The sequence below is a fragment of the Bombina bombina genome, chromosome 1 (genome assembly GCF_027579735.1).
Source record: "Bombina bombina isolate aBomBom1 chromosome 1, aBomBom1.pri, whole genome shotgun sequence".
NCBI classification, from domain to species: Eukaryota; Metazoa; Chordata; class Amphibia; order Anura; family Bombinatoridae; genus Bombina; species Bombina bombina.
The window spans coordinates 342,501,794-342,514,491 of record NC_069499.1 but is presented as its reverse complement, the minus strand read 5'-3'; the positions used below and the strand labels follow the sequence as shown (position 1 = coordinate 342,514,491).

The following is a 12,698-nucleotide window of genomic DNA, read 5'->3' as shown; positions in this document are numbered from 1 at the left end:
AACAGTATTTACTAATTGATTTAGTCTGAATAATGTATTCCCATGCACCAAATCCCCCTTTCCCCATTTTTTTTTTGTCACATTTTCTCACCAGACTTGTTAGCATTGAAATGTTACATGCATCTTATGTGATAATTTGAAACAAATAATGGATAATAATATTTTAGCTAATTTTTGTCTGAAACGTGTTATTTCTTAGTGTTAATCACTTTTTTTTTTTTTTTACATTTTAGTTTGTATACAAAAAGAAATATGGCCCCATGTGGTGGTCAGCTATGGGACGCTACAAAACTGTTAACATTGCAGATGCAGACATTTTGGAGACTGTGCTGAGACAAGAGGGAAAATATCCCATGAGGAATGATATGGAGGTGTGGAAAGAGTACAGGCGAAAAAGGGATCTACCATATGGCCCTTTTACTGAGTAAGTATGCATCAGAGGAGACTGAACAAATACTCTAAGGCCTGACACACTTTAAAGAGACAATTTTAAAATCTATTACAGTTTTTTTTTATTATTATTTGGAAAACATTTCCTTTACTGCGAAAATAACACTTTTTGTATTTTCGTTGATGTGGGGAATGTCACCAATACAGCTATTATTTATTATATTGGTTATTTGTAGAGCGCCAACAGATTCTGCAGTGCTATAAACATAGGCGTATACAAGGTAACATTTATAGGGATCAAATGGGTAGAGGGCCCTGCCAAGAGTCGCACCGTTGTAGTCAGCTCTTTAGAAGGTGATCTACAAACAGCTGGGCTCTTAGGCTTACATGCAAGAGAGGAACTAGGGTTAGGAAAGGTTATTGTAGGTTGTATGCATCCCTGAAAAATAGAGTCTTTAGGGAGCGCTTGAAGCTTTCAAAACTAGGAGAGAGGTGCAGCAGATAAAGAGTGACGTGTAAGGAAGATGAGTCTGGCAGAGACATTATGGATTGTAAAGGAGCTAGGTGGCAGCTAGGGAGACCAGAGAGGACAGAATTGCAGTAGTCGAGGCGGGAAAGGATGAGAGAGTGGATTAAAATCTTAGTTGTCTCTTGTGTAAGGAAATGTCTAATTTTAGAGATGTTTTTAAGGTGGAATCAGCAGGAATTAGCCAAGGACTGAATGTAAGGAGTGAAAGAAAGATCTGATTCAAATGTGACCTGAGACATCGGGCATGTGGGGTAGGGGTAATGATTTAGTTGTCGACAGTTATAGAGCGATTGGGGGTGGAGATTTTGGAAGAAGGGGAGAAAATAAGGAGCTCAGTTTTGGAGAGATTTAGCTTAAGGTAGTGAGAGGACATCCAGGAAGAGATGTGAGAAAGACAGTTAGTGACACGGGTTAGCAAGGAAGGAGATAGGTCTGGTGCAGAGAAGTAGATTTGGGTGTCGTTGGCATACAAATGATATTGGAACCCGTGGGACTTTATTAGGGAACCTAATGATGACGTGTAGATTGAGAAGTGAAGGGGACCGAGGACAAAGCCTTGCGTTACCCTAACAGAAAGTGGTGACGGGGCAGAGGAAGCCTCAGAGAATGCTACAGTAAAGGTAGACAGGTAGGAAGAGAACTACAAGAGGGCTGTGTCACAAATGCCGAATGATTGGAGGGTTTGGAGCAAAAGAGGGTGGTCAACAGTTTCAAAGGCTGCTGACAGATCAAGGAGGATAAGCTGAGGGAAGTGGCCTTTTGATTTTGCTTTAAGTAGGTCGTTGATAACCTTAACGATTGCTGTCTCTGTGGAGTGATGGGGACGAAATCTAGATTGCAGTGGGTCAAGGAGGGAGTTTAATGTAAGAAAATGGGAAAGGCGTGCATATACTAGCTTTTCGAGAAGTTTTGAGGCAAGAGGGAGTAGGGAAATAGGGCAGTAGTTGTATGGTGAGGTTGGGTCGAGAGAAGGTTTTTTTGAGGATAGGTGTGACCAGTGCATGTTTCAGAGATGAGGGACTATACTATACCGGGCTGAGGGAGGGGTTGAAAATGTGTGAGTATAGCGGTAAGGGTAGAAGAGAGGGAGGGGAGTAGCTGTGAGCGGATAGGGTCAAGGGGACAGGTAGTGAGGTAAGAGCACAGTATAAGTGCAGAAACTTCTTCCTCAGTAACAGGGGAGAAAGAGCTGAATTTATGGCTATGTGGGTTGTGATTGATTTCAAGCGTTTGAGGGGTGAGAGAATGGAAGTATGTTGAGAGCTGATTTCATTTCCGATGAAGTCAATTTTGTTATTGAAGTGGCTGGGGAAATCTTGAACTCAGAAATAAGTTGTATTAGTAGGTGGGGTGGGTGGAGAAGAGTATTGAAAGTGGAGAACAGACATTTTGGGTTTGAAGAAAGAATAGAGATAAGAGTAAAGAAGTAATGTTGCTTATAAAGATTAAGGGAAGAATAGTAGGAGTTCTAGATGAACTTGTAGTGAAGAAAGTCAGCTGAACTCCGAGATTTTCTTCAGTGCCGCTCAGCAGTACGGGAACATCTGCGTAGGTACCGTGTCAGAGGTGTATGCCAGGGCTGAGGATGAGTGTGTGATTTCCGAGCTATAGTAAGAGGGGCCAGATTGTTGAGTACCGATGTAAGGGTTGAATTATAGTGGCAGATAGATTGGTCAGGGCAGGAAAAAGAGGAGATGGATGAGAGGAGAGATTAGAGGGAAGCTGTTGCTGATCTAATGACATAATGCTTCTGTGAAGTTTGGTGTGAGGAGTAAAAGGAGGGAGGGTTGTAGGGACAGATGTGATGTTGCAAGTGAGGAGATGGTGGTCAGAAAGAGGAAAAGGGGAGCTTGTGAAGTTTGAAATAGTGCATCGATAGCTAGAGATCAGGTCAAGGGGGTGACCATCTTTGTGAGTGAGAGAGTCAGTCCATTGTGACAAACCGAAAGAGGAAGTGAGTTGCAGAAGTTGTTTTGCAGAGGAGGCAGTGGGATTGTCAAGAGGAATGTGGAAGTCACCAAGAATGAAGGCAGAGGTGTCTGAGGAAAGGAAATAAGGTAACAGGCAGCCAAGTGATCTAGAAATTGAGTTGAGGAGCCATGGGGTCGGTATATGACTGCAAAACGTAAAGAGAGGGGAGAGAATAAGCAAATCATGTGGGTTTCGAATTAGGAAAATGTGAGGGAAGAGATGGGTTGTATTTGTTTAAAGGTGCAATGAGAGGAAAGTAAAATACCTACACCACCTCCTTGTCTGTTATCAGACCTAGTATTGAAGTAGAGACCCCCATGTGACAGAGCAGCAGTGGATGCTGTGTCTAAGGGAGAGAGCCAGGTTTCTGTTAGGGCTAGAAGGTTGAAGGAGTGGGAAATAAAGAGGTCATGGATAGAAGTGAGCTTGTTGCAAACAGAGCAAGAGTTCCAGAGTGCACAAGTGAAGGGTGTAGTGGCTTTAGTTACAAGAGGAATGTGAGTAAGGTTAACAGAGATTTATTTTCTGAGTCTATGGAACGGTACACATGGATGTGCACGGCTAGAAAGTTGTTGGGGACCAGGATTAGGGGAGATGTCACCAGCAGCTAGTATGAGCAAGAGGGAGAGTGACATTAAATGAGATGCGGATTTGCAGTAATGAGACTGTTTTTGAGACTAGGTGCAGGGGGGAGAGAGAGTGTTTAGCAATAGGTAAAGTTCATGAGTACAAAAGGTGAATTTAATAGAGATGGGCTCATAAAAAGTGCAGGTGGTGAGGGGGAAGGAGTAATAGAATAAAGTAGTTTGTTATAGAGACAAGAGATAGCAAAAAGTAACATGAAGATATTGAGCATTTTTACAAAAGTGGGAATAAATTAAACACATAAAACACAGTATTACAGCAGCACTTGCATAAGGAAACAAATAGATACTTAAAACACAAAATTACAAGAGTACTTGACTTATGTCTTGCCCCTTGTCCAATCCTTGTTCAATTCTTGTATAATTCTTATTTTAGTACCTCACTTATAAAATGTTTACTTCAAAAATGTTATAGCATAAACATACACTTTATGTTAAGTACAAAATCAAATTAAACAGCTTGAATATTTTTATGGAAAAAATAATGTAAGATAGTGTGCTTTCTAATGTAGAACATTTTAGATTTTAATATCTCTTTTAATATATATATTGAACTCACAAAATACACTCAATCTTTACTAACTGTTTTCCATTTTATGTAATCACTAAAGACAACATAATTGTAATATGCTGTCTGTGGGTCAAATATAAGGGTTCAAAGAACCATGCATGATTGTTTTTAGGATGTTTGCATGGGCGATTATGTATGATTTACATGAATCTATGATGACTGTCATCCCAAGCTCACTAGCTGTGAAGAAAAAATTACACAGTTCTATTGATGAATATTGACACTAACTTACAAGCATTTTTTTTTTTTTTTGAGAAAGCCGGTTAGACGGCAAAACATGTAAAGGGAAGGGGAGAGGGCTGGTGGCCCTTTAATTTTTTTTATTGTTTAGCACTTATGATAGCTGAGATAAGGAATCTTGATATTCAGTGTAATATAACTAAAATGCAATCACGCCACACAAGCGGCTAGATAGGATACCATTTAGGTAATTTGTAACTACCAATTAGAAAAAGCGGTTATTTATTAGTACCTGTAGAATCTGCTAACTTTTTAGTTACTGTTTCCTCACTAATATTACCTTTATCTTAGGAAATCAGGATGCTGCTTGATGAAATTATTTCTTTTATTAGACAGAAAATAAGTATTTACATAGAAACAAGTTACTAACTAATGTAAGGGAAGGAAAGGGAAGTTGGAAAGGGGGAGAGATTGAAGGGAAGAGGTGAGTGAGGAGTGAAGAGATGAGTGTCTATATAAGGCAACTAACTTATATAGTCATTCATTCTCTCATACAGCCCACACTCAGCTGTAAATTCCTCAGTCAGAGACAAGATGGCATCCTTAGATCAGTGGGGGTAGAACGTCACTTCCTTAGGCTATTGGTGGTAGGAACAGAGATACAACTAAGGCCTTGTAGTTTATGACACCACCTGTGTTGAAATGCTAAATGTTTGTTGTAAGGGTTGTAAAATGTCTTAGTGAATCCTGTGGTATCATGTTGATGCATTCTTTTCATACAGTATTTGATCAGATTTCCAACTGATTTTCCCCAAACTTTGTCTTGTCACCTCTGAACTGGAAAAGCGGGTAACTGTAGGTCAATCTGCATTTAACCCTTTATGTCCTTGATGTTGTAGACAAATGTCCCTTAGCATTTCAATATCCAATAATGTCCATGGAAATAACAGTCTAATATTAAAGTTAGGTGTGTTCATAAAATACAACACTACCTTACTGCTAATATATAAAGATGGAAAATAAAGGCAGAATTAAGTTACTATGCAGCTGCTGCTCTCTGTGAACTGAACTGATACATAGTAAGCAAAACAAATACCAACACTACACTTGTATCTACATGAAAAGAATAGATTACAAGAAAGCTAAATACAAGTTGCTACATGTTATTATTTTTCTGCCTAATACAAAATAGACCTATAATGTTTACAAGACTGGTAGATAATTATCGAACAATTATTCTTTACCTATCTTTTATTATTTTTAAAAGGGAGTTAGATGATTTGCTGTTTTTTTATTTAAAGCCTTAGTCATTGAAGGCTGACTATACTAAGACAATACATTTAACAACAGTTATGATATTAGCAAATGGTATCTATTGATTTTTTAACTGATTTTGTGGGCATCGATAGTAAATATAAAGGTTATATCCTTATCTATTCTATATATACCAACATTAATAATATATAGAAGTTCAAACTATAACGGGCATTGCCTCTGAGTCACACAAGATTAAAGGGAAATTCCGACTATAATATTTTGCTCAATTTGCCAAATATGAGGACTTGAGTGTTTTTAATTTTGAACCCATTTTTATTCAAACAGTAATAAAGTTTGTTGTTTTAATACACAAACCACGCATAACACACCAGAAACAAAATTGTAGACCTTCACCAGGCTGGGAAGACTGAATCTGCAATAGGCAAGCAGCTTGGTGTGAAGAAATCAACTGTGGGAGCAATAATTAGAAAATGGAAGACATACAAGACCACTGATAATCTCCCTCGATCTGGGGCTCCACGCAAGATCTCACCCCGTGGGGTCAAAATGATCACAAAAAAACGGTGAGCAAACATCCCAGAACCACACGGGGGGACCTAGTGAATGACCTGCAGAGAGCTGGGACCAACGTAACAAAGGCTACCATCAGTAACACACTACGCCGCCAGGGACTCAGATCCTGCAGTGCCAGACGTGTCCCCCTGCTTAAGCCAGTACATGTCCGGGCCCGTCTGAAGTATGCTAGAGAGCATTTGGATGATCCAGAAGCGGATTGGGAGAATGTCATATGGTCAGATGAAACCAAAGTAGAACTCGTTGTGTTTGGAGGAGAGAGAATGCTGAGTTGCAACTAAAGAACACAATACCTACTAATACCTGAAGCATGGGGGTGGCAACATCATGCTTTGGGGCTGTTTCTCTGCAAAGGGAAAAGGAGGACTGATCCGTGTACATGAAAGAATGAATGGGGCATGTATCATGAGATTTTGAGTGCAAACCTCCTTCCATCAGCAAGGGCATTGAAGATGAAACGTGGCTGAGTCTTTCAGCATGACAATGATCCCAAACACACCACCAGGGCAACGAAGGAGTGGCTTCGTAAGAAGCATTTCAAGTTCCTGGAGTGGCCTAGCCAGTCTCCAGATCTCAACCCCATAGAAAACCTTTGGAGGGAGTTAAAAGTCTGTGTTGCCCTGTGACAGCCCCAAAACATCACTGCTCTAGAGGAGATCTGCATGCAGGAATGAGCCAACATACCAGCAACAGTGTGTGACAACCTTGTGAAGACTTACAGAAAACGTTTGACCTCTGTCATTGCCAACAAAGGATATATAACAAAGTATTGAGATGAACTTTTGAAATTGACCAAATACTTATTTTCCACCATAATTTGCAAATAAATTATTTCCAAATCAGACAATGTGTTTGTCTGGATTTGTTTTCCCATTTTGTCTCTCATAGTTGAGGTATACCTATGATGAAAATTACAGGCCTCTCTCATCTTCTTAAGTGGGAGAACTTGCACAATTGGTGGCTGACTAAATACTTTTTTGCCCCACTGTATGTACATACACATAAATACACATATATACATAGACACATACAAATACACACAGATACTGTATACACCTTTGTGAAGTATGAAATAGAGCATCGATAGCTAAAGATCAGACCAAGGAAGTGGCCGTCTTTGTGAGTGGGAGAATCAGTCCATTGTGACAAACCGAAAGAGGAAGTGATTTGCAGAAGAGGCAGTGGAATTGTCAACAGGGATGTTGAAGTCACCAAGAATGAGGACAGGGGTGTCTGAGGAAAGGAAATAAGGTAGCCAGGTAGCCAAGTGATCTAGACATTGGGTTGTGGAGCCAGAGGGTCGGTATATAACTGCAACACTTATAGAGAGGGGAGAGAATAAGCGAATCATGTGGGTTTCGAATGAAGGAAATGTGAGGGAAGAGATGGGATGTATTTGTTGGAAGGTGCAACGAGAGGAAAGAAAAATACCTACACCACCACCTTGTCTATTACCAGACCTAGAAGTGTGGCTGAAGTTGAGACCACCAGAGCAGCAGTGGATGCTGTGTCTAGGGGAGAGAGACTGGCTTCTGTTAGGGCCAGAAGGTTGAGGGAGCAGGAGATAAATGTTGGCCATGTTAAGATTCTGTGGTAAACCTTTGTTACCTTAACTTGTAATAACAGATTGTGTGTTATTCTTAGCACAAGGTTGTTCTATCAGTTGTGCTCTACTTGTAATCTATTGCTTAATTAATGAAAAACCCTGTAGGCTGTATTCAAAAACATTAGGCAGTTGTTATCAAATCGAATAAATTAGCTGCCATATTTACCTTTTACTCTGGCTGTGTATCTTTTCCTTCCATGAGATTCTTTCTCTTTCTCCTGACCATGCACACAATGTTTTCACGTGGCTTTAGTAGATTGGAATTGGAGATATAATAGTACAAAATTGTATTGGTTTGTTAAAAATACTCAGTTATTCCAAAGTAATGCTAGTACCACATTGTTAATAACCTTTCTCCACTTCATATAATTACTGCCTTAAAGGGACATTCCGGTCAAAATTTAAATGCACATTGATGAATTACATCTTTGAATAGAAACATATTTGCAATATATCTGTATTGGCAAAAATGCTTCAAATACAAGTTATCATTGTTTTAGTGTTAAACATTTTTTCTGCACATGCATGTAAAGCATTTTAAATACTGTAGATGCTCAGCAATTAACAAATTGAGTCATTACCAAATGGTACAATCACCTTAGGCTCTCTTAGCAAGTGCTGTGTTTAAAATGGTGGTGCACGGTGCATACTTAAATACACTTTTGAAACGGCTATATCTTTTATTAGAAGCATTTTTGCTAATACATGTACTGTATATTACAAATATGCTTCTATTCAAAACTGAAATGTATTCATGTAAAGTCCCTTTAGACAGAAGATTTTAACAGTGATGAAGGATGAATATATGGCTTAAAGTAAATGTAAATTTTGATGCTAAAGTGCCTGGTTTTTAACAATTTGATTAAAAACAGGGGCACTTTAATTCATCAAAATTTACATTTCCCTCGTGTTGTGAAAAAAACCTTTTAATCTTAAAAGCAGCTCCAGCTTCCTCCACCCGTCGCAAAGCCTCTTCCTGGGTCTAAAATGAGGAATCAGGCTTCCTCCAATCACGGCGTTGAATCAGACACTGATTCTCCCGGGGGGAAGCCGTGATTGGAGGATGACCTATCCATCATTTCTGATATCAGAAATGGCTTGCGACGAATGGAGGAAGCTGGAGCTGCTGTCAAGATTAAAAGGTAAGTTTTTTTTCTCAACAGGAGTGACATGTAAATTTTGATGGATTAAAGTGTCCCTGTTTTAATTGAAATTTTAAAAACCGGGCACTTTAGCATCAAAATTTACATTCACTTTAAATTAAGGAGCTTTGAACGTGCACATGTGTTTAGCAAAACTAATAATGAAAGTATATTGCAAAGTTTTTTATACTTATGATTAAACATTTTTCTATTACAATCTCAATCTGTTTAAAGTAGCCTTGGTCCCAAAAGGACAGAAAATGGAAAAGTGCTGTGGTCATTAAGGGGTTAAAGGGACAGTCAAGTAAAAAAAAAACTTTCATGATTCAAATAGGGCATGTAATTTTAAACAACCTTCCAATTTATTTTTATCACCAATTTTGCTTTGTACTCTTGGTATTCTTAGTTGAAAGCTAAATCTAGGAGGTTTATATGCTAATTTCTTGGACCTTAAAGGCCACCTCTAATCTAAATGCATTTTGATAGTTTTTCACCACTAGAGGGCATTAGTTCATGTGTTTCATATAGATAACATTGAGCTCAAGCACGTGAATTTACCATAGAGTCAGCTCTCATTGGCTAAAATGCAAGTCTGTCAAAAGAACTGAAATAAAGGGACAGTCTGCTGAGGCTTAGATACAAGGTAATTACAGAGGTAAAACGTGTATAATTATAACTGTGTTGGTTATGCAAAACTAAAGAATTGGTAATTAATTATCTATCTTTTAAAACAACATAAATTCTGGTGTTGACTGTCCCTTTAAGAATAAATGGAACATGTTCTTCTATGTGGAGAACATTGGAATCTGAAAACAGCAAGCGAAAACAGTTTATTTCCAACTAATAATACAAGCAATCCAATGTGCAGAAAAAGCTTACTTCTTGTGCAGTTAATGCTCGAGTGGGAGCATTAAATAACGCTCCACTTGTAATCTGGCCATATGTCTCTGTGTGTTTATTTATACAGTTATCTTTAGTTAAAGTATTATATGTCAATCAGCATATCAGGCTATGGCTAATAGGGCATTTAATCCCTTATGCTTTTAGTAATAACATACTTCTGATGACATGAAAAGATGTAAAAGCCCAAGAAGGCTATTTTCATGTACTTGGCTATACCTGTTTTTTTTTTTTGGGGGGGGGGGTTTAAAGTTTTTTTTAAATGCAATAACCACACACACACCCATCCATTCATTCATTCGTACTAATATAAATATAGCAGAGTCAGTACATCTATATAGCCAATAATGCCCATAAACATTATATAGTCACACACTATCATAAATACATAGCTGCCCTAAGTTACTAATAGATAGTAAAAACAATAGTGCGTACATTGTTAGTTTTAGCTATTTTTGGGATTTTAAAACCTTCCCTCTCCTAGTAATATCTGTATTATTGAGCATAAGCACCTAATCTAAATGTTTCCATATGCATGGGAAGGGAATATGATATGTGGAAGGAGACTGTAGCTTAACCTCTCCCCACACCCTCTCCACCCGCTTCCTAGAAGTTCTTTACTTCCTACTGTACATTCTCAGAGCCAGCTAGCAAATTATATAAAGCAGACACAGAAAGAAGCCACGCTCAGCAATCTGAAAACTGAAAATATATCAAAATGCATGTGTCCCTCCCCTATGAACTTTCAACTTATTTAGTAAAAGGAAATTCCTTTTATTCCTGTTTATTTATTCAATCCATTCTGAGAAGACATTAAAAAAACACAATGGGATGGCCTGGATAATATGTATAAATAGATTATTCATAATAAGTTTTTATGTTTTAATGAACACTCTTTGTATTGGGTTCAAAGTGATTCTTTGTCTTATATTGCCAGCGATTATTTTGGTAGCTCAGGACAATATAAATAATAATGAATTAACAGAAATAAATACCCTGTCGTGCCGAAATGTCCTCTATGTGCATGAAATCTAACTCTAAACAAATAATCCTTTAAAATCTGCCATAGCAGCTGCAGTTTTTGAGTTAAGATGTGTAATCATTTTAGGCTAATAAGCATGGATTCCCCCCCCCCCCCCAACAAAATAAAAGGTAGAAAAGCTTACTAACATGCTTAGTACGGCCAAGCACATGAAAATAGCCTTCTTGGGCTATTAGCCATAGCCTGATATGCTGATTGACATATAATACTTTAACTAAAGATAACTGTATAAATAAACACACAGAGACATATGGCCAGATTACAAGTGGAGCATTATTTAATGCTCCCACTCGAGCATTAACTGCACAAGAAGTAAGCTTTTTCTGCACATTGGATTGCTTGTATTATTAGTTGGAAATAAACTGTAATCCCTTAATTAAAAATTCTCCAGTTTTGCATAATGAACACAGTTATAATTATACACGTTTTACCTCTGTAATTACCATGTATCTAAGCCTCAGCAGACTGCCCCTTTATTTTAGTTCTTTTGACAGACTTGCATTTTAGCCAATCAGAGCTGACTCTATGGTAAATTCACGGGCATGAGCTCAATGTTATCTATATGAAACACATGAACTAATGCCCTCTAGTTGTGAAAAACTATCAAAATGCATTTAGATTTGAGGCGGCCTTCAAAGTTCAAGAAATTAGCATATGAATCTCCTAGGATTAGCTTTCAACTAAGAATACCAAGAGAACAAAGCAAAATTGGTGATAAAAATAAATTGGAAAGTTGTTTAAAATTACATGCCCTATTTGAATCAGGAAAGTTATTTTTTTTGGACTTGACTGTCCCTTTAACCCCTTAATGACCACATCACTTTTCCATTTTCTGTCCGTTTGGGACCAAGGCTATTTTAAAATTTTTGCTGTGTTTGTGTTTAGCTGTAATTTTCCTCTTACTCATTTACTGTACCCACACATATTATATACCGTTTTTCTCGACATTAAATGGACTTTCTAAAGATACCATTATTTTCCTCATATCTTATAATTTATTATAAAAAATATTATAAAATATGAGGAAAAAATGGAAAAAAACACACTTTTCCTAACTTTGACCCCCAAAATCTGTTACACATCTACAACCACCAAAAAACACCCATCCTAAATAGTTTCTAAATTTAGTCCTGAGTTTAGAAATACCCAATGTTTACATGTTCTTTGCTTTTTTTGCAAGTTATAGGGAATTGCTGGAGGCATGTGGGACAGTGCTTGGTTGCATTTTGTTTACTGTCTCTATGCAGCTGATTTAAACATATGGAGAGGAGTGATCTCAGGTGAGAGGAGGAATAAATAAAAGCAATTAATGCAATCTATCATTAAGCCATTAAAGCTACAAGCTGTGTTTCCACTGCAGTGTGGTTTGTGATATTTGGTAGAACTGGCAGGTGCTGTAGTCCTGCACAAACCCTGGGGTATTATTACCCTTACGCTGATTAAAATACAATCTTTATTAATCATTAGATGGGTTTGTAAATGGCTGCTGCAATGTTATTTTGAATAAACATATTTTAAATTTTTGGTGTGCTTCTTTTTTCTATTTATGAAGCAATAGCCACTAGTTTTTCATTTTAGAATGGTATGTTTTTTTTTTTTTTTTAAACATTGCACGTGTTTTTAAAAGAAGACATCTTTTTTAGCAATGTATTTTTTAAGCCGCTACAATTGCGCATCTTTTAAGTAAGTTCATACTGTACTGTACGCGTTTACTTCTAATAATGAAGTTGCACTGTACCAAATATAATTTGGCTATTAATAACATATTTGGTTCACTCACTGCAACAAGTTTGTACTAAACACGTTTAGTTCTAACATAGTGGCTGAATAATTATAATATTAAAAACATGTTTTACATGCAATGCAATGTTT

General features: G+C 37.6%; 1 protein-coding gene across 1 annotated transcript in view; it reads left to right on the top strand.

Annotated features, from left to right (window-relative positions):
- Positions 1-12,698, top strand: part of LOC128645281 (sterol 26-hydroxylase, mitochondrial) — a 216,510-nt gene that overhangs the window by 47,456 nt on the left and 156,356 nt on the right. The window contains exon 2 of the mRNA XM_053698143.1: positions 234-424. Coding sequence (XP_053554118.1) covers positions 234-424 — 191 coding nt within the window. The remainder of the gene's footprint in view (positions 1-233; positions 425-12,698) is intronic.